Source organism: Ursus maritimus, unplaced genomic scaffold, assembly GCF_017311325.1.
Source record: "Ursus maritimus isolate PB19 unplaced genomic scaffold, ASM1731132v1 scaffold_33, whole genome shotgun sequence".
Taxonomy (NCBI): Eukaryota; Metazoa; Chordata; class Mammalia; order Carnivora; family Ursidae; genus Ursus; species Ursus maritimus.
Genome location: NW_024425897.1, coordinates 14,876,359 through 14,898,936, shown reverse-complemented (window position 1 = coordinate 14,898,936; position 22,578 = coordinate 14,876,359). Strand labels below are relative to the sequence as shown.

The window sequence follows — 22,578 nt, the reverse complement described above, 5'->3', positions numbered from 1 at the left end:
AGGACCCAAGACCAAAAGAACATGCATTGTGCTGAATGGGCCATGCCAAGGATGCTGTGAATTTTTCAGACTTGGGACGTCTGGACTGAGAGCTTCTGGGCCATAAAGACTGAAGATGAACTAGTACGACCAATCTGCTTGAGATGGGTCCTCTGCCTTTTTCCACAGACTAGGCATAGGGAGTGCCCCTACCTTCCTCCCGGGCAGACCGGAGCTCGATGCGGGTCTTCTGAAGGGCTTCCTCTAGCTCTGCACAGCGAGCTTTCTCCTTCTCCAGAGCCACTTTCAGCTCATTGTACTGCAGAGGAACCTGTGTGGGCAAAGCAGGGTCCTCTTTCCGTCGACTAAATAAACCCTAGCAATGGAAACAGAGATATCTCCTAACTCCTGGAAACTGGCACTTGAAACTAGCTAAAGGAAGTCTGACTCAAGAGGAGCAAACCACGAAAGCCAGGAGCATACTCACTGTAAGCGGATTTAGTAAAAATGGCATGTGAAGGGGAAAAGGGGGAGACTGAGCCACAGCCCATTCCAGCCGGCTGGAAAAAAATAGGGTTTCGAAAATTTTCAACAAGAGGGTTCAAGATGCTTGAACTGCCACCACCTCTTCCTTTAGCATTCCCAAGAAGGAGAGCCATTTCCTGAGTCTTTACCCTCAAAAAATGGAAGTGGAGGATGGAGTCAGGAGAGATGGTTCGGAAATCATTCTTGCTTTGTGTTTGTCTCATGACACTTAGTTACAAGACATAGAGATGAGTGTTTAAAAAAAAAATGGAGACCAAAAACTTGACTGCTAAAATGACATCAAAACAAGGGGCTTACTCAAAAAAAAAAAAAAAGCAAATGGAAACACGTACTGGACACGGAGGGGAAAAAAAGGAAAACACAGGGAATAATGGGACTGAAAAAAAAAATTAACAACCAAAACTCAATGGAAACACCCTAACTACAGCACATGACACAATCAGAAAACAATCCGCTGCTAAAATAAAAGAAGATTCAGTATCATAAGCAGCACGAGCACACAGAGTCACACAGTAGGCCGCAACACCCCTCCCCTGAGCTGTCCCAGGAGCAGGCTGCTGCTGAAGCTGCCCCCGCCCCCTTACAGTCCCAACCGCGCTGGGAACACGGCACCAGCAGCCCCCTCCAGCCCCCTCTCACGTATTCCAAATCACAGGGGGGCTGCCGCTGCTCCTCCAGGGTAGGAATGCTTTTGGAAGCAAACTGCAAGCTCCTTAGAGACCTCTTAGAACTGAGAACACCCGGCCAAACCTCCCAGGAGGGCCTCGGTGGCTTAGGGAAGCGTGTTTTGGGTGTAGGAAAAATCTTCCCAGGTGCATCTACATAGAAACCTGTCCACAGTTGTTTTTTTTTTCTTTTTGGTCATAGTTTGTCATGTGTTTGTCTATCATAATTTTAAAGGGATGGAGCAGCACTCAGGGGAGGGCCTAGCTATCCAGTCAGGCACGTGAGGCAAGTCACCTCAACTCCCTGGCTCCTGGGCTCCTCACAGGCTTCTGCCAATCCAAAGGACTGGGCTGGGTAATTTCGGGTCTTTTCTAGAGTCCTGTGCCTATGGGCTGCTAATCCCTCTGGAGTCTTGTACAATGACCTCCCTATAAACCTTTCTCTCTGCTGTCACCCCCACCCCAGCTGCTTAGGAAATGAAAAAAAAAAAAATCCTTCCCTTATCAGAGACAGGCACTATCATTATAAAGGTCATGAACACAAAGTAGTGTGTTACAGACTTGATTAATGACATCCCTTTGTAAGTACTGTTCTGACTTTCTCAAAACCTATTTTCAACCCAATATAAAACGAGAAAATGCGTGTTTTGTTTTCTTTGATGTTTCTATAATTATCTATCACAACAGTATTTAATGAATCATAATGACTGAGCAAAACCTCCCCACTTTTCAAACACTAGGACCCACCTTTTTCTTCTTAGCAGGCTGGTCCATTTTGGCTTGCAGAAAGTCAATGAGTTTGGTTTGTTGAGAAATAGTACCTTCCATTTTCACCTTTTCATGAGAATAGAGAACCTAAAAATTCATAGAAACAAAATTAAGCTTGGCCCTCAAAAGAAGGATGCTTTTAAATTTGGTACTTAGAAAAATAAAAAGATTAAGTCGTGAGAATACTAGCATATGAAAATTCAACACGGACCACACTGGGCCAATATTTACTTACTTAGTCCTTTTCTTATAGCCAAAACCAAAACTAAAAAAGGACCATGCATGGATAAGTATATGGAAAAGAAAAAAAAAAAAAGCCAGGGGTTAATATTAGAATCTCAGAGCTGATCATTACAGGTATTTTCCAACTTCTCTGAAGGTTTGGAAATTTTCACAATGAAATATTGGGGGAAACGCACAATACTACACAATATAAAGAGAGTGACCGTTTCACTAGATGGCTTTTAGCCATGATGCTTTGCGTCTGCAGACAATTTTTTTTTTTAAAGATTTTATTTTTATTTATTTATTTGACAGAGATAGAGACAGCCAGCGAGAGAGGGAACACAAGCAGGGGGAGTGGGAGAGGAAGAAGCAGGCTCACAGCGGAGGAGCCTGATGTGGGGCTCAATCCCATAATGCTGAGATCACGCCCTGAGCCGAAGGCAGACGCTTAACCGCTGTGCCACCCAGGCGCCCCTGCAGACAATTTTTTAAGTAAATTCCCTTTGCTGGTTCTCACCTGAATGTTTTCTAGCTGGTATTCCAGATCACTCCTTTCGGTCTTCAGCAGATCAGCCCGGTCCAGAGCTTCCTGCAGCCCTTGAGTCAAACGGAAGATGTGATTCTTCTGTAGGTCCATCTGCTGCTGTAATTTGGCTTGCTGGTGGGGAGAGAGGCCAGACAGAGTCTTGATACCGTGGACAATACAACTCGTGCCCCCCCGCTGTTCTTGTTACCAAACTAATAGCAGGCATGGCACCAAATTTCAGCTTCTGAAATCATCTTGTTTCAGAATTACTGATTGTCTTCTGTCCCAGATGGATGCATGGCACAGTTAAAAAGAATCTGCCCAGAAATCTCTGTTGGCCAGCAAGTCACAGGATCCCCACTGTAAGAGGAAGGCCAGGCTGGTGTGTCTGCCTTTCCGGTCAGTTACAATTAAGGACATTTGGCCCACCTGAGTTGACATCGAAGATGCTGTGAATTACTGCTGTGACAGCTATGCTCCAATCTGTCCTGAGCTCTGCTTTTTAAGGTCTCAGGTGCTATTGTGAGAAATCACTTTCTTCAGGCAGTGTGGATGCACAAAGGGGAATCACGTCACCTCTAACTTAAGGAGCGCCTTGTCAGGGTGAGGGACCCCTCAACCAGGACACAGATAGCCACAATCATAGGAGATACTTCTGTAGTGTGGGGAGGAAGAGGAAGAGCCCGGACTCAGCACAAGTGTCAGTAAAACCCAGGGGGGAATATCACTTTAGTGTTTTGGAAATAGTTTTGTGCTGGAAATCTCTCTCCAATTTTTACAATGGAAGTCAACCAGAAAATAAGGCAGGTTATAAAGATGCTGGTTTTATGGCTTTCTTTCCTAAAATGCTTCTGTTTCTAAAAAAGCAGGAGAGAGCAGCTACCCTGATGAGACCGCCTGATGTCATCCGACCCCTGGGTGACAATCTAACCACCCCCGAGGTGGCCCTAATACCCCCTCCCGTGGTGGCCCAGACGCTCTGCACATTCAAGGACAGAGCTCCTAAAGAGCAGTAAACATCACCATGGGCATTTTCCAACAGGCAACAGCAAATCTCCGCGCTCTCAGCCCCAGAAGGCCGAGAGCCAGCAACAACTTCAGACCTTGCTGACCCTCTTCATCCCATTTTGCTTCCCTCCACCTATGTTTTGTTTCTCTTTCCATTTCTACTCCTCTACGGCCCTTCCTCTTGAGGGGAAGTGGATTCCTTGAGGCATCACGGTGTGCTGGAACGAATGTGGGCTTTGGAAGACTACAGACCCTGGCATAAATGAGGACTCTAACACGTATAGGACCATAGGGGCAGCTCATATTGCCTCTAGAAGCCTCAGTGTTTTCATCTGAAAGTGGGTATAATGTCTCCCCTGACTGGGTGATATACTGAGTGCCATGCCAAGTGCCCAGCGTACCACAGTTGCTCAAGGAATTTTAGCAGTCTCTCTCTCCCCCCTTCCCTCTATCCAGTTCAGGCTCCCCTCTCCCTACCCCATCAGTCTTCCCCATGTCAACCTCCTCCACCAGCCTCCCCCCATCAGTCCTCCATAAAGCAAGAGATACTGTCAGCTACCAGAGATCACCTAGCCTATCTGCCAACCTGGAATTTCTCAATCAAACCACAGAAACCCCTAAAACATGGCGGGGAAGGGGAGCAGAAAAAACAGCTAAGATTACCTCTTAAAGGGAGCTATCAGTCCCCTACGGCGCAAGTGATTTCCGCAAATTACCCTCTTTAGTTTCTTCCCACTATTTTAGGACAACATTAATTACTAGGCAGGAAGCAGAGAAACAGGAGCTGGGGACAAGAATTGGGTTGGTGACAGCCGGGCCCAAAATATTTCTCTAGAACAAATGCATCAACTGTCCGTTAGCTTTCCAAGAAACAGGCTGATTATTTACTACAATAAATAAACAAGTAAGAGTGGCAGGTTGCTGCTCGGTGGAATGTTTTTCAAAGCCATTTACCTGCCTCCCAGCGAGGCAAATGGGGGCTATTCACGGGTCAGTGTCGGACTGAAAGGAGAGCATTAGCTCTGTGCTTTCATCTGTCCAACAGTTTCACAAGGGTGACAGGAGACTGGCAGGGCGCACGAAGGAGCTGGATCACAGAGCCGGAGCACCAAACAACCCTGATGGCAGAAAGGATGGAGCAAAACCAGCCAGAGAAAGTTCAAACGGACCGTATTTTTAAAAACACTGACTGATAGTGGCACCTGGGTGGCTCAGTCGGTGAAGTGTCTGCCTTCGGCTCAGGTCATGATCCCTGGGTCCTGGGATGGAGCCCCTCCTATGTCTGGGATCCCTGCTCAGCGTGGAGTCTGCTTCTCCCTCTGCGTCTGTCCCTCCCCGCCCTGCCCTGCCGGTGTTCTTTCTCAAATAATCTTAAAAAAAAACCAACAACACTGACTGATAAACACAGAATATAAAGATATCAAAAAGAAAACAAAACAAAAACCCTTATGGAAGGGTTGGTGTCGATGTAACAGGTCAGTGGGTGTCAGTGGTGCGATAAATGTACCCAAAGAGCCCAAGCTAATTGGCAGAGGCTCACAGAATGGAGCTGGAGATATCCCACCATACTCCATGTTGTTCAGACCATGAGGACTTCTAGAAGCTCTCTTTGGAAAGATAAATCTACCAGAAAAGAACATTTCAAACTTGGAGGGACTTGAAATCTTTCTCTCAGGAAAGAGAAGGCGGTCTGGAGTGGGAGAGCGACTTAGATATCCTAATAGACTGTCATAGAGATAATAGAAGTAGTTTTCTCATAGAACTGTCACGAGGGTTGTAGGAGCCAATTCTTGGAAAGTACTCAGAAGGGCACCTGGCACATAGCAATTGCTAATGAAACATTAGCTTTTAAATTATTAATCAAGTAATTTGATCACTGATCAGCATTAATCTCCTTTTTTGGTTGGAAATAATCAGACTGCTCTATTTTCAAATGTTTCAATGAAATAGAACCAATGGTCAGAAGTTAGAGGCTTTAATTCAAAATAAGACATGACTTTCTGAGAATGAAAGTTGCTGGAAAAAAATGGGTTGGAATGTCCACAGGCACTGTGCACTCAGGCCTCCATTCAACCAGGCCCACTGGTGAGTAATGTTGGGGAAGAGATTCTCTGCCTTAGACAGGAGGTTAATTTGACCAGAATTAGCAAATGGACTTTCATCTTTGGCATTACTTCCAATGGACTGATAGTGGCTGTCAAGTGCCGTGTCAAAAAAGCTTCCATAGCCATTTCCGGCCCAAGAGGAAAGATTTGGGAGAGACAGCCATTAGCAAATTCTGCCAGGGGCAGGGATGAAGGGAACAATGGAAGAAGAGCTGGGAATTTGGACTCCATGGCAGAAAAAACTCTTCCCAACCCTGTACCTAATGAAGAGGACACTTGGGTTAACTTTAGAAAGAAGACAAATGAGCAAATACAAAAAAAGAGACAAACCAAGAAACAGACTCTTTTAGCTATGGAGAACAAATTACCAGAGGGGATGTGGGTGGGGGGATGGGAGAAATAGGGGATGGGGATTAAAGAGCACACTTATCACGATAAACACACACACACACACTGTATCTTGATTTTAAATGTTATAATCAGATGCTCTGGTAATGGAATAAGGATAGACATGTAGATGGCTTTGTGACAAAGGTATCAAGAAAATTTAATAAGGAAGAGTCTTTTGAACACATGGTACTGGAGTAACAGGACAATTCTACAGAAAACAGTGAACCTCTCCTCTCATATCATACATAAAAATTAACTCAAAATACATCCTAGATCTACATATGAAAGCTAAAACTATAAAACTTCTAGTAGTACAGAGAGAAGAAAGTATTCAACTTTAGGATCAGCATAGATTTCTTAAATAGAACACAGAAAACACAAACCGTTTTTAAAAACTGATAAATTTGACTTCATAAAAAGAACATTTGCTCTTTGAAAGATACTGTTTTATTTTTTTTTTTATTTTAAGATTTTATTTATTTATTTGACAGAGAGAGAGGCAGCGAGAGAGGGAACACAAGAGGGGGAGTGGGAGAGGGAGAAGCAGGCTTCCCGCTGAGCAGGGAGCCCGATGAGGGGCTTGATCCCAGAACGCTGGGATCATGACCTGAACCAAAGGCAGACACTTAACGACTGAGCCACCCAGGCGCCCCTGAAAGATACTGTTTTAAAAGACAAGGCAAGCTACAGAATGGGGGAAAGATTCACCATCCATACATCTGGCAAAGAGTTAGTACCAAGAAATCTTTAACAACTTTACTTAGAAGTAACTATCCAAAAGATTTGAACTTACACTTCCCAAAAGAAGACACATGAATGACAAATACATGAAAAGATGCTCATCATCTTTCATTATTGAAGAAAGGCAAATTAAAACCACAATGTGATATTGTAATATACACACTAGAAAGGCTAAACAACACTAAGCATTATGGGGTTGGAACTGCTGTTGGGTGTGCAAAATGGAACCACTTTGTTATCAACATACACATGTGACCCAGCAATGTTCCTCCTAAAGGAATGAAAACATATCCACACAAAGATCTGCACACAAGTTTTCATAGCAGATTTATTTATAATAACTAAAAACTGGAAACTATTCAAAGGTTCATCAACAGGTGAGTGGATAAATTATGGTATACCCATACAATGAATTACTGCTTAGCAATAAAAAGCAATGAACTGCTAGTACATTCATCAGCATGGGTAAGTCACAAAAGCATGCTCAACTAAACTAAAGAATCGAGGGGCACCTGGGTGGCTCAGTCAGTTACGCGTCTGACTCTTGGTTTCGACTCAGGTCATGATCTCAGGGTCGTGAGATGGAGCCCCGAGTTGGGCTCTGTGCTCAACGGAAGTCGGCTTGAGATTCTCTCTCTCCCTCTCCCCTTGCCCCTCCCCACACTCACACACACTCTCTCTAAAATAAAATAATCTTTAAAAAAATTTTTTAAAAAAGGTCCAGATACAAAGAGTATATATAGTATGACTCCACTTCTAGGAAATTCTAGAAAAGAAAAACTATCAGTAGTGACAAAGAGCAGATCAGTGTGTACCCGGGGCCAGGGTCAGAAGGTATCGACTAGAAGGGCCATAGGGAACTTTTCTGGATGATGAAAATGTTTTATATTTTCATTGTGGTGATGATTAGTCAGGTGTTTACATTTTAAAAAATGATTCAAAAAAAAAAAAAAAAAGAAGACACTCAGGTTAAGCCCTTGGTCACATGCCTATAAAGTGCACACCACGACCAAGGGTTCTAGCCACATCCTGGACAATAAATATCATTCTTTGTTTCATAATGGTTTCAACTGTCAGTGAAATATGCCTCAAACTCAGTGTCAGCCAGATGTCTGTGCTCAAAAATCTATCTCTGTGAGGTACAGACTGGGAAGCTGGAAATGTTCTCGTGTCGTGTAGAAGTGAGAAAGAGGGGACTGAATCGGGATCCCAGCATGCTATTCCAAGCCTTGTCACTGACTCACCATGTAACCTTGGACCAAAGTATTGAGCTGTCAGAGCCAATTCTCTTTCCTCAGAAGGAAAACAGGACAGGCAAGATCATTGATTATTTCTGTTCTGTTTCCAACATGTGCCTAAAATGGGGACATTGCCTATTCGTTCCAGATAAAAGACCACCATTCTCTACTTGACCACCAGGTAGATTTTTAAATTTTTATGACGGCGTTCTTAACACTGCCTTTGACGAACTTCCCACCCATGTGTGTATATAATTAGTTTTCTTGTAAAAATCTTTATTGTGATACAATATACATAAAATTTACCATTTTAACCATTTTTAAGTGGACAGTTCATTGGCACCAAGGACATGCACAGTGTTATGCAACCATCACTGCCATCCATCTCCAGAACTCTCACAAACTCCCACCCATTTTTTTTAAAGTCTCATTCTGTAAAATATTTCACACTCACCTGCAAAATTTTCACCACACTTTTCAAAGTTCATAGCTTAGCAATATTATTTCTATCAGCAGAGTCCCTTGGGAGATATCCTATAATAAAACCTTACTAACGAGAATAGGTAGTCTGGTTAATTGAACTATGAGGCTCACTATGGGTTAAACAGAACACTCTTGGAGTCCTATTTCTCCTTAAATATCTTTACAAAGTATATTTGTCCTGGTTGGTCAATTCTAGTGAACAGAACAGAGTCATTAGTGACTCAACATACAGGGAGGGCTTTGGTTGGGAGTGGGAAGTAGTCATCAACTTAAAGAGAGATTTTTCAGAATTCCGTTAAAAGGCCCGAGAAATAATATAAGGGATGGGTTCAGGAGATCAATTTGAGCTTTCCATTCTATGTCTCAAAGGCAGGGTGTAATTTTTTTTAATTGAATTAAATGAATGATTAAAAGTCTTCAAGAAATTTAGTACTCAGCATAAATCTGATCAAGTTCCTGCCCTGTGCATGAAGCGAATTTGCACAGATGTTTATCAGCCTGAAAACTTGATACACTTTAGATATTAACTCTAAAAGAACAGTTTAATTCAATATTCAGTCACCCGTATATTTAATAAACTTCCATTTGGCACATACGCATGTGAGCTCAACATTTTTTTAAGCACCACGTGGGGGGATACAAGTGACAAAGACCCCCTGGCCATCGTGACGCATTCTCTGAATGTATTAAATACCTTCAAAAAAGGTACTACGTGACCACCTTACTCTTCCTTGAAAATTCGAACTGCAAAATTTGAACGTCTGATCTGGATCTGACCACCTAAACACAACAAATTTTCACCTTCAGAATTCCACCTGGCTCTATTTCTCTCCTGTTTTACACTCACCTCTTCCAGAAGCCTCTGTTTGAGCTCCCGTTCAGTCTCCAGTTTCTGCTGTAAACTGCGGGCGTTCATTTCAAGCATGGCATGTTTCTTCTCCAGGTCATTGAGCTGGGCATTTGGAAAAATTGGCCATAATATCATATTTAGGAATACTAGATGCTAATGACTTTTGCAAATACCCACAAACCTTCACACATAAAGAATCAAGTTCTGAAGATCAGAATATAAATATTGTTTTCTAGGGACACCTGGGTGGCTCAGTCTGTTGAGCACCTGCCTTCAGCTCAGGTCATTATCTCAGGGTCCTGGGATCGGGCCCCACGATGAGCAAGGAGTCTGCTTCTCCCTCTCCCCCTGCCTCTCCTCCCATTCATTCTCGTTCTCACACACATGTGCACTCTCTAATAAATAAAATCTTTCAAAAAATAAATAAATGAATAAATAAATATTTTTATCACAAAGGTCCATGTCACAGATAAGCCTTATATGGGGATAGGATTATTTCTAAGGCATGGGTCACATAAAGAGCTATGACAAGTTCTAAGACAAGGATGATCACTTCGGCTGAATTTAATTAAATAATCAAATGCCGAATGCTTACTATTTGCACAGCATTATATCAGGCTCTTGGGATGAAAGAATGGACAAACTCTCTTAAGAATCTTACATAAAGTCACAAAGGCAGAGAGAAGCCCATAACTAGACATGTACACAAACAAGGACTGCTTTGTCACATAATATTTCTGATAAGAGGGTATGGAGAAGAGCAATTCTTCCTGAATTACCAGTTGTCAAGAAAAGATTGTATCAATGTCTGGAGTCTGGTTTGTTTGTTTTTTTAAAGTGAGCTCCACACTAACATAATATAATAAAAAATCATTTAAAAAAGAAAATAAATAAATAAAGTGAGCTCCACACCTAGCTTGGAGCCCAACGTGGGGCTTGAACTCACAACTCTGAGATCAAGACGAGCTGAGATCAAGAGCTGGACACTTAACCAACTGAGCCCCCCAGGAGCCCTAATGTCTGAAGTCTTAAAAGATGAGCAGAACTTTGCTATAGAATACTCTAAGAAAGAACAATCGAATAGAAAAAATATTCAAGTTCAACACAAAAGGATTCATTTACCTCTAAATAATTAATATACCTAGTTTCCTCATGGGTTAAAAAAAAAAATTGTGAGCCAGTATCAAGGAACTCCAGAGTGTTCCTGAGCAGCAAGCTCCAGCCTTGAATCCAATAATTTTATTTCCATGAAATTTTATTTCTGTAAGAAAATAATCATGGATGTCCCTAAAGATTTATAACATTATGGTAAAAATTGAAAGAAGCTCAAAGTTCCAGCACCAAGTAGAATGATTAAATGATTCAGTAGGTACCTCTGTTTTGTTGAGGGGTTTTTTTGGACCTACATATTCAAAAAACATTCAGTAACTAAGGAAAAGCCCCTCGGTCTCTGTTGGGATTTTTTTTAAGATGTAAATTTATTTACATAGCAAGAATCTAAATTTATTCTAATGGAGCAGTGCTGGATTATAAGTCATCTTTTCCTTTACTTTTCTATGGTTTCTAGATCTGCCACAATAACCCCAAAGAATCACTTTTATAATCATGAAATAACAAAGTTATACAAAATACGAAATTCAGAGTCTTGCTTTATTTTATGTATTTGTGTGTGCGTGAAAAAGTGCGTGTGTGTGAGCCTAGGTATATATACATAAAATTGCTTTGATCTTCATTCTTATTATCTGGAACACTGGGGCATCTATTCGAAATCTCTTTCAAGACTTAGATAAACCTCCAGAATAATGGGACATCACTCTGCAGACATAATGTGGTGTGCTACATGGACAGGACATGCGTATTTCCAATGTAAAACACTGAGAACTCTCGTGGCCATCAGACCCTCTTGTGCCCCCGGCCTTGGAACAGAGAGACGCCGAGCTGCCTACTATTGCAGCAATGGAAAGAGCATTAGTCCTTGCCACTGAGTAGTTTCCAAGAATGCTCGACATTAAATCCAGCAACTAACCCAGAGGTTAAATCTAGAAATCAGGGGCCAGAAAATGAGAGAGCTGTGTAGCCAGATCAGAATCCAGACGTCAGGGGCACAGACAGGCAGATGTTAAGAAGTCACCGACGGACTGTGACACACCAGTCCCCAGCATGCCTCCCACGCTCTCGCCAACCAAGGGTGTCTGTGTGGAGCCTAACTCTGCGACTTGATGGGACTGAGTAAATGTGTGTTTGTGAAATATGCTGACCACGGATTGCACCTGAGTATGGGTCGAGTGTGCCTTCTAAAAGAGGGAGATGAAGATGTCCTCCTAAAAGCAGAAGGGATGGGTGCTGACCTTGTCAGAGAGGCTCTCAGCTTTCAGCTTCTGCTCTTTGAGGGCCTGCTGCAGAGCAAGGATCTCAGCCTTGTGCTCCTTCACCGCCAGCTCCACAACCTGGCGTGACTCAGTGATCCGCTGGTCGGCCCGCGCCCTGCCGGGAAAACACAGGCCCATTTCAGAAGCCCCACCATCACCAATCCAGAGAAAGGAAGTGGGCCCATCTCTAATCCCGATAAGCAACCAAACAGGCTGCAGGCTGGAGAAAGGCCCAACCCTGATTTCCAGTTTCAAATTATGTCTTGCTTTCTGACTGCTTACAGAGCGAAGATCTGACCCACTTAGACCTTGGGTAAAAATACTCTTAATAGGTAAAGTTCCTGTGAGTACTCACTTGGAAAGGCTGAAGGGGAAAAGGCAATTTTCCAAAAGCTTCTGGACTGAACAGGATAAAGCAAGACCTTCACAGCCTCCCCTGGGAGTGGAAATGGAATGAGGTCCCCCTGAGGGACCACAGGAGACCCCATCGAGCAAACATTTCCTCTCCTTAAAGTCTATGCAATAAGTTATGTGTTTGGGGGCTCGTTAGGAAACTGAAACTCGAGTCTGATGAATGTATCTATAAATGAGGTTAGAGAATAGAAAAAACTAGAAGCAAACCAGAAAAATCGCTGCCCTTCCCCATTTAGGTCTTGTGTTTTGCTACTTCCATATGTGAGCTTATACAGTCTCCTCTACTGCCAGCGCTCTCCTCTACCTCCCCTTCCCTGCAAACACAATCTTACTCGGCCTTCAAGGATGAACTCCAAAGGCCATGTCCTCCATAAAACCTTGCTCAATTTCTCCTCTTGCAAGGAAGCTCTCCTTGCTCTGTATCCAAAGCATAAACGTACTCCTCTCCTGGCACACCGCACTCTCTATTTGAGGTGGTAAATATCCGAATGCATAATTCATCTTCTCCATGAGACTTGCCTCTTGAGCACAGGAATTAAGAATTATATTTTACTCATCTCCGTATCCCACGTAACACCAAAATAGAGGGGGGGGAAGGAAAAGCCAAGATCTTTCACAACCGTCCCTGAAAGTATACATGAAATGTCTTCCTAAACACAGCTCATGATTATACCTTTCATGTGGAGTTGTGTGTTTCTTGATGCTGAAGCCAGCTACCGACCCTCAAATTGGTCTCTGAGGGACTCTAGAAACAGCTCAGATAGGAGCTGCACTTGAGGGCAGAAGGGAGGGGGTCTGCGTGAAAGCAACCAGAATATACCGTGAGGACTCAGGGGAAAGAGGAACAGGAGGTCTTAAACCAGCAGCCCATCACATCAGCAAATACCCTGAGTGGGAGGATATCCAAAAAATGAATATTTCTACCAGTTCTCCTCAAATTTAAGGAGTCTCATCTCTTGTCTCCAATCTTTTCTAGTTTAACTGACTTAGCACACATTAAACACCCAACACATCTGGCTGAGTCTACTATTGTCAAGTAAACGTGGGAAATATCAAAATGAGTCTGATGGTGTCCAGCTAAATCTTTTGTGAGAGGCATTTCCAGGCATAGTTTATCTCGCTTAAGGAGTTCAGGGTGTCCCAGGAAGGTCAGTTTCAGAGGAAGGTGATATGAGTGAGGTTGGGAAGGACGGCTACGATTCAGTTGTGTACACGCGAAGTCATGAGCAAACTCTAGTGTGCACACTGGAAAACGAGACCCATTCTTCAAGACCATTTATTTCTATCTGCTAATAAACTGTCATAAATACCCATTCTGTTAGAATCAAACACTTGCCTGCCAAGAAGCTGTAAACTGTCATAACCCATCTTCCCATCGGCCATGTCTGCAGTGTGAATGGCGCCCTCTAAGGGTGGGAAGTATACGACCTGCACTATCATGGCCCCAGCAGGAAAGGGATTCTGACTTTGGAAATGAAAGTGGGAAAGCAGAGGAAAGATCCTGCTTGAACTTACTATTTCCTACCACGAAAGAAAAAAACTAAACTATTCTTGTAGAGAAGCTGTTCTCAACGAAGGCTGATGCTGCCCCTCAGGGGACACTGCACAATGTCTGGAGATATTTTTGGTGTCACAGCGTGAGGAAGGGGTTGCTACTGGCATCTAGTGAGTAAAAGCAGGGCTGAGGCTCACATTCTATGATGCACAGGACATCCCCCACAACGAGGGATTATCTAGCCCAAACTGTCAATTGTGCTGAGGTTGAGAAACCCTAGTGTAGATGGGTGACTAGCTTTACAAAGGACCAAGATTAAAATGGTGATGGTCTTGCTACATGGTCACAGTGATAACAAACGCAAGGTAAGAGTTTCTGCCAAGAAAGCACTGAGCTATTTGCCCTCCTCTGACTCCCAGGCCTCCGCATGGGGTAAAAGGACACCAGCTGCCAACACAGAATCCAAGTGACACTGACCATGTTTACAACTAGGATAACTGACCCACCCTGGTTTGCCCAAGAGTCTCCCAGCTTTAGCACTGTAGGTCTTGTATGCTAGAAACTTCTCTCAGTCCTGGGCAAGCTGGGACTGTTGGTCACCCTGTTCCTAATGCTCAGGTGATCCCGCTGAAGACACTTGTCACTGGCTTTCTACAAACAGGAAGTCCCACCTGCTCTGCTTCTCGGTGTCCAACATCCTCTGTAACTCTCGAACCCGACACTCAAACTGGGACTTCTCGTCGCCAAGGACGCTCCTCCACGCCTCCCACTGCCGCTCTTTTTCCAGCAGCTCGTCGTTCAGGGCCTCCAGGTCCATGACCTGTTCTTCCAGCATCGTGCAAGTGGTCTTCAGAGCCTCCATCGTCTGCAAATCAGTACCACTGAGTTGTGCCTTGTATCAAATGAGGATTTCCTGGATGTTACTTTTGTTGGATCAGTGTCAGAAAAGCACAAGTTTCTAACTACAATCTGAAATACAGTATATGTGTTTCTTCTACAGATCCAGGGGACCAGACAAGAATGGATAAAGGGCCATTCCTGCCACCATCTTAAAGTCAGAACCCAAAGCAAGCCAGGGGGAAGAGATTACGCTTAAAAGTCAAGGGGCTCACACTAGTCTCCCAGAACATTTTATTTTTGCTTTTTTTTTTTTTTAATCAAAATTAAGAGAACACCACACTTTTAAAAGCTACTTCTTCCAAACCCCCAAGCCCTCAAAACATAGATGTGATGATGAAGAAGAGCCCATTTAACGGACAAGCCTCGGTCTTGGGTCCCTTGGAAGAGGTATAACGGGCGCCTGCTCTAAAATCTAACAGGATCACAGTGTTCTCTGACACAGGGATCTCTGACACTGCTTACTGCCCTTACTTGCTTCTGGCTGGTGAGCTGCATCTCCCTCTCCGTAATCTCACGGCGGAGATGGTCCACTTCACTTCGTAGCTGTACTATCTCGTCGCTGGCGCCGGAAGCCTCGTCGAGTTGTTTGGACAAGTAGAAATTTTGGTTGTTGAGCTCAGCGTTGTCCTCGGTCAGCTGGTTCAGCTGCTCCTCCAGGTCTGTGATTACCTAAAAGAGGAAAGGAACCCGGTTGTGCACCAAGCAAGTCCATTTGGAATGAGAAACTGCTTCTAGAGCCATTGATTTTAGAACCTACATGATACTGGCAATCCACGTGCCACTCACGTTTGCTTATCCAACCCCGGCAGCCAAAGCCAAGCTCCCATGCCCAGTCACTTAGCACTAACACACCCATGATGGGGTGGAAAAAGAAAAGCCTCTGATTCTTTCTCACTCACGATCCAGCTGGAAGCTATGGCAAAAGCAGATCAATCCAAAGTGACTGCCATATGGAAGGGGCAACTTTAAATGAGATCACGTCCATGGACAATAATATAATGTGAAAAATGCCAGCCAAGGAAAGGCGTCTAACAGACTGGCATCACCATCAGCTAATTAAACAGAAGGCACCATCCACAGGACGTTAGAACCGGAGATAGTCTTAGAAAGCAAAATAAAGTTCTTATCAAGGAGGACTGACTGCGAAGGACACTAAGAGTTATTTTAATATCTTGGCAATAAATTCAATTTTGTGCAACAAAAGGAAAAAATTTAAGGGAAGCTCAGAAAAATCCTGAAAACATGGTACTATGGCATCACTTTAATGGTTTTCATTATACAGTTAGCTATCAAAAAATGGGAAGGCATGTAGATGAAATTGTCATTTTATTGAGAGAGATTTAATCTGGCTTTGCTAAATTATTTCCCTGCTCAATGGCAGAATGACTTCGATTTCAGTGCATTTAGCTTCACTATTCTCTTTTCTGAGGTTCAGTATCAGCACTTGCAGAGAGCTTTTGTATATAATACTTCCGAAGTTTAAGGGCAATTTTCTAATAATAGTTGGAATGAGGCACACAGGCAGTAAATTAAATTTTATGTAACAAAAAGAAGTAAATTAAAAGGAAATGCCTTGAAGCCCAGGGTTTATTAATTGTTTCCAATTTCCAGACCTAGAGTAGACTTAGTTTATGAAATGCTGCCACTGTTTCCATGACTAATTCCCTATTTTAACCCCCTTTGATTATCAATTTAAAAAAATCTTCCCAGGCACATAGAATTAAAGAACATCAATTAAGCACATTTGTTCAATGTGGCTCAGAAAACAGAGCTTTTCATTCTGTTAACTGAGCTGATAAGCTTTTAATGTAGTAAGTGGTCTAGTAATTTGTATTTTAATGTCAAAAGCCGTGCTAATTCCTAATGTATTGGTTTGAGGTGCACTGTTGGCTACAAGATGGGGAATAAAGATTATCTGGTTGGGTCCTTAGCTAGGACTCCTTCTTTATCAGGGAAAATGGGAAAAAACTGCAAGTTTGTCATTCCTAGGGGGCAGTTATGTCTCAAGGGGAATCCCTGGATCACCCTTTGGGTGACATGGTTAAATCTCCTAAAACCAGAAACAATGAATAAACAATGTCCAGTAGTTCAACTGGTCTCCGTCTTATATTTAGTACAGCCATTCCTTGAGACCATTTTCATCCTGGACTGTAAATGTCTCCATTTAACTGTTGTGCTTCCTTCTAATGTCCCTCCCCGCCCCCCATCAAAAAAACAGAGGCAAGCTGGCCTGAAAGCTATGCTCTCCGATGGAGTCTGGAGCCCCAAATAAAGCCATCTTGAACTTTGCAGGGTTGGGGTCTTCATCTGCAATATGGAGGTAAATGCTATATTTACTACCCCCTGTTCCCATTTTTCTTTATGTTTTGAATTTTCTGGCATACTATTCTACCTTAACGTAGCCTGTGAAATACAAGGGATAAAAATTAATGACCAAGACAATGCTTCATTTTAAAGATTATCATGGTGCCTCTTGTGGAGAAAAGAGGCTACAGAAAATCTGCTCACATAAGAATATACACGTTGCCAAAATAATTTACTCGCTGCTCAAAGACATACCTAAAGCTTTTGGGTGCTCACTCCTTTTCTGATTTATGGGGAAAAAATTGCAATTTATTATTAGCCCATTTCTGCTAACTCTTCTCCTTTCAAAATAGATTATAAAGTGCTAAAGAAGAAATACTTGAAAAGCTCAATGAAGTGCCAAGATTATGACTCTCACTTCAGTTGAGACGGGCCCACTGGAGTGGGAGGCATCCTTCTATTTCCCTATTGTCATCCAGTTTTCAAGGGGTCTCACATCTCTGATTTCTACTTACAGTTTGTGGCTGTTGGTTCTATATTTTACCCTCTCTATTTTGCCTGTTTGTCAAGAGGAGGCTTATGTGTTTGTGTGAAGCACCCAAACACTCATTAAAGCATCTTAACTCATTCCAACTTCTTATATATTCTTTCTGCCCAAGTCATAATATGTTTAGCTTGTGATTCTATTTTGAGGTGCTGGAGTTGTAGTATTAAGTGTTAGTATCAGACACCCCACACACACCCACACACACATTATTGGGTTTACAGATATTGAACTGACGTGGGACACAGGCAGAAAATTAATAGTCTCTGTGGTTTAAAAAAATTTTTGAAGTATTGTGATGGGCAATCTGTGATTTTGAACCAGGTAATGTGCAAGGAGAATTCTTAGGTGTGTCCGTGGGTGTATTCTCTCCACACCAAGGGCAAATGATCTGTTTACCCTATTATGAGGCTGTTAACCTCAACCCCAAGGATACAGGATAAAAAAGAGAAACTGAAAGGCTGACTCCATCTTAGCAGTGAGAAGAGGAGGGAGACAGCTTCCTAGCGCAAGAGCCAATAGAGCTTTCTTCTATGCTGTTTTTGCAGATAAGAGATCGTGATGCAGTTCCAAGAGGAAATAAGTAATAAAAAATAATCTACTCTCGGTGTCCAAAAAAGAGAGAGAAAGATCACTATTTAGGATTATCTGTTGCTTTTCAAGCAAACCTGACAGTTCTGAGCAAGAACTATTTACCTCTCACACTTGATGGGAAGACCAGGATGGAGAAGGTTACCAGGTAAATGTTCAATAGCACGCTGGGGGTGAAGAAACCAGTCAGATGACGAGCATCGGGCTAAAAAGACACAGGGCTGAAATCCTACTGGAATGTCTGGTTCCTTCTTGAAGGCAGCTATTTGCATATTATTTATTTTTAATCTTATAGCTGACGGATTGATTCATAATTAAAACTGTGTCATATGTTTGCCCACCAACTCCCCTCCAAAACAGACTTAGGTAGGGTTTTAGGTACCAGATTGGATCAAATCCTTTTTTTAAATCTCGTCAAAATATAGAAATGGTCTGAGCTGGAAAATCTTACTGCTCATGAGCTTTTTAGAAGCTTCTAACTGGGAGCTCCTATCAGTTGAGTTATTACAGGAGCTCCCACCAGTAACAAAGATGATGTCTCCTTGCAGAGACGATCTCAGCACCAGTAAGACAGAAACATCGAGCCCTTTGTAAGTGTCTTTAAAGCAGCCTTTGAAGTTGGAAAAGTGTAAAAGAGATCTGTTGCTGCCAAATGTTGTCCTAAAGCAGTGGTTTTCAAACTTTTTAAAGGGGCAGAACATTTTCTAAACAAAAGATTATGCTGGAAACCCAATATAATAAAATATTAATAGTAACCAATACCGTTTAGCACTTTCTATGGACCAGGCCCTGTGTAATCATTTGAATGCATCATCTAATTTGGCGCATTAACATCAAACTTCTGACTCTCTGACTTAGTGCTTTCTAAGTTTTACTGTTTCTGAAATATGAACATATATTGGAACGAAGCAGCTGTCTCTCTGCCCTTACCGAGCCCCCAAAGAGCAGTTCTTAAATGAATTATCAAATTGATGGAATACTGGAATGGAGAATATATAATGTCAACACCACTTTATAGGTAAACAGATGGAGGCTTGGGAGTTCAACATCACACAGGTTACAAAGAGGCCAATTTCGAATCAGAACCCAGTCTGACTTCAGAGTGCATGGCTGGACCACTAGCAACCCAGCTGCTCTAGCTGAAGTGTGGGTGGGGATCATTCTTTCCAGTTCCCCCTCCTACTGGGAGAGGTCCCAAGGCATCTCCATGGAATTCCAGAAGTAAGTAAAGCAAGCATTAGAAGTCACTGCTCCCAAAAACAAGGCAAATGTGAGGGATCAAGAGAATATAAAAGTTACATAAGTTAAGAAAGTAACCAAATTCATTCTACATATTGGCATATTCTATTAAAAAACAAACCTCTAATTTTTAAAATCTGGGGGAGGGAGGATTACCGGGGGCACATGGAAACATCTGAGAGTAATGGATACATTTGTTATTTTAATTGTCTTGTTGCTTTCACAGCTGTGTACACATTTCCAAACTCTTGAAGTTACTGTACTTCAAGTATACCTCAATAAAGCTATACAAATGTTTTTTTTTAAAAAAAAAAGCTCTTATGAATATGTGGCATTCTCACTCACACACACACAAACACACATAAACACACACTCAGTGGAATATTACTCAGCCATGTACAAAGGATGAGATTGTGCCATCTGTGACAACATGGATGGACCTAGAGGGTATTAGACTAAGTGAAATAAGTCAGACAGAAATAGACAAGTACTATATGATTTCACTTACATGTGGAATCTAAAAAACAAAACAAATGAACAAACGAACAAACAAAAAGCACAAGCAGACCCACAAATACAGAGAACTGATAGTTGCCCAAGGGGAGGGGGGGATGAGGTGAAAGGGAGTGGAAGACACAGACTTCAGTTCTGGAATGACTAAGTCACAGGGATGAAAAGTACAGCACAGGGAATATAGTCAATGGGATTATCATAGGATCGTATGGTGACAGATGGTAACTATACTTGTGGTGAGCCTAGCATAATATATAGAGTTGTTGAATCACTATGCTATAGACCAAAAACTAATGTAATATTGTGTGTCAACTATACTTCAATTAAAAGAAAAACTGCTATGCCAAAAGACTAAAAAAAGAGAAAACTCCAGATGAAGGATTAACGATGTACACATAGAAAACATATCCAAGTTTATTTTAGGAAAAAATAGTAATATAAAAAAAATCACGGTCATAAAATGATCTATGTTTTATTCAGTGATCATTTACGAGCATGTATGTAATATAAGCAAACAACTTGTGTGTAAAAAAAGAAACCAAGACAGTAAGAAACTGAAAAGGTGGGGGCACGAGAGTACAGGAACATAACGCATCAGTTCCTCAAGAAGAGAGGCAGAAATGGAGGAAATCGGGAGACACTTGTAAGGAGGGCCTACCCCAGATGCAGCCATCAGCATTGGGAAATACAGACCAAAAATCCATCTGCCGGGTACCTGCTAGAATCAAACAGAAGCATATCTCGTGACCTACTAGCTACTCCACGCTTGGGTATATGCTCATCAGAAACAGGTGCTTATGGCCACCAAAGGACTCATGCAACAGTGCTTCCTGGCAGCTGTGTTCCTAATGGCAGCAACTCAAATTCCATCAGCAGGAGAATGGATAAATGAACTCCAGTTCTATGCATCCAGTGGCAACGCTACACCATAATTAATGAAAAGGAACAAATTCTTGACTGATTCAACCACATGGACGAACCCCACAGACAATTTAAGTCAAAAAAAAGCTAAGCCCAAGACAGCACATCCTCTATGATGCCATTTGTCTGAAGTTCAAGAACAGGCCAAACTAATCTCCAGTATCAGAGGTCAGAACTGTGCCTTTGGGCAAAGGATGCTGATAAGGAGGGGACGTGAGGCAGCTCACTGTAGACTGAAAACGTTCTGGATCTTGATCTATGTGGTGGCTATGCAGTTGTCTATACGGTGTAAAAATTTCATAGAACTGTACCCATAAGATTAGTGTACTTTTATGCATTTTACCGTGTGCATTCTATAACTAAATTAAGGGGGGAGAGCACACACTCGTAAGGCTTAACATTCCATTTATAATAGGTAAAAGGAAAGAAAGAGTTCATTACAGGACAATAAAATGTGTATGTGGGGACTATGGTGGGGTTGTTTCTAGAAATTCACAGATACGAATAACACAAATGGAGACAAGTTCACTGAGGGCTAAGAAGGTAATAAAGCCATGAAAGTACCAAAGAAAGGAGGTGGAACCATGAATAAGGATAATATCCTATCTTCTGAAAGGGGCCTATTTCAGTCCTTTGTTCCAATGGGAAACAGAGCGAGCTTCTGCTGACCCTACATAACCTGTGCACGATGCTTCTCCGCTCACAGAATTTACTTCTCTCCATATAAATGACATCTCCCAAAGAGCCATAGAGTTTTGTTTTGCTTGGTAGGAAGTTAAAATTTCTAGGTCCACAGAACTTGCTGGACTTTCTTCTCTGCGGCATCAGCGCACTAGAGAAGCCTTGTGAAGCAACAGCCCCCAGCGTCGGCACAGCATCTAGCTGGGACTAGTGTCGGAAACTTCTACACCGGGGCGGGCGGGAAGCTGCCTTGGGACTTCCGTTGCACCTACTGAAGCCTAGACCATGAGAACTATTTCCACCACTCCAACTACCCTTCCCCAAACATAAAGAATGGTTTAGAATTTTTTAAACTGGCAGGAACCCAAGAAACGGCATTATCTGGGGCTCAGGAATTCCAAATCAGTTTGGCCCCATTAAGTGCTTCAAGCTGAAAGTTTGTAACAAAAAATCGGTTAGTTGATATTATAAGAGATGCCCTCTCTTCCCTCTTGGCTTTTAGTCTCATGTTATCTTAATCATCTTTAGATTTAATACTCACAGTACAGCTGTTACGAAGGGCGTCAAATTTGCGCTGGATTTCATCTCTATGTGCCTAAAAGGTAAGAAGTTGATTATAAACTTTTCGTAGTGTAGGATACAATTCTACATGCTTGGGTTAAATAAAGGAAAGAGCAATTTACCTAGAAAGCCAAGAATGCTGTTACAGCCGCCCAAACATCTGGTTTTCAAAGAACTAATTCATCAAGTCCAACATCAGAAATTAGTTACAGGAATACACAATGCTGTGTTAATAACACTTGACTACTTAGACCACACATGCATACCCTGTACAAATACCTTTAACATTCATATTAATGCCCAGGGGCATTGGAAAAAAGGGAGAAAAAATTCAAGGAGGAAGTTTTTACTCTCATTCCTTTGTTTACTCCCCATACTTAACATTTCCCTCTTCCTTCCAGGTGACCCCTCCCTAGCCTACTCCCTGAGACAGACAGACAGACAGACAGACAGACACACACACACACACACACACACACATGACAACAGCCAGGACAAACAAGAGACTTTTTTTTGTTGTTA

The 22,578-nt window shown here is 42.4% G+C and overlaps 1 protein-coding gene across 1 annotated transcript in view; it reads right to left on the bottom strand.

The window, feature by feature from the left end:
* CIT (citron rho-interacting serine/threonine kinase) overlaps nucleotides 1–22,578 on the bottom strand; it is a 158,205-nt gene that overhangs the window by 25,586 nt on the left and 110,041 nt on the right. Inside the window, exons 23-30 of the mRNA XM_008707682.2 lie at nucleotides 22,037–22,090; nucleotides 15,174–15,371; nucleotides 14,474–14,667; nucleotides 11,873–12,008; nucleotides 9,522–9,626; nucleotides 2,701–2,841; nucleotides 1,938–2,045; nucleotides 193–355 (exon numbers count right to left, since the gene is read on the bottom strand). Coding sequence (XP_008705904.2) covers nucleotides 193–355; nucleotides 1,938–2,045; nucleotides 2,701–2,841; nucleotides 9,522–9,626; nucleotides 11,873–12,008; nucleotides 14,474–14,667; nucleotides 15,174–15,371; nucleotides 22,037–22,090 — 1,099 coding nt within the window. The remainder of the gene's footprint in view (nucleotides 1–192; nucleotides 356–1,937; nucleotides 2,046–2,700; nucleotides 2,842–9,521; nucleotides 9,627–11,872; nucleotides 12,009–14,473; nucleotides 14,668–15,173; nucleotides 15,372–22,036; nucleotides 22,091–22,578) is intronic.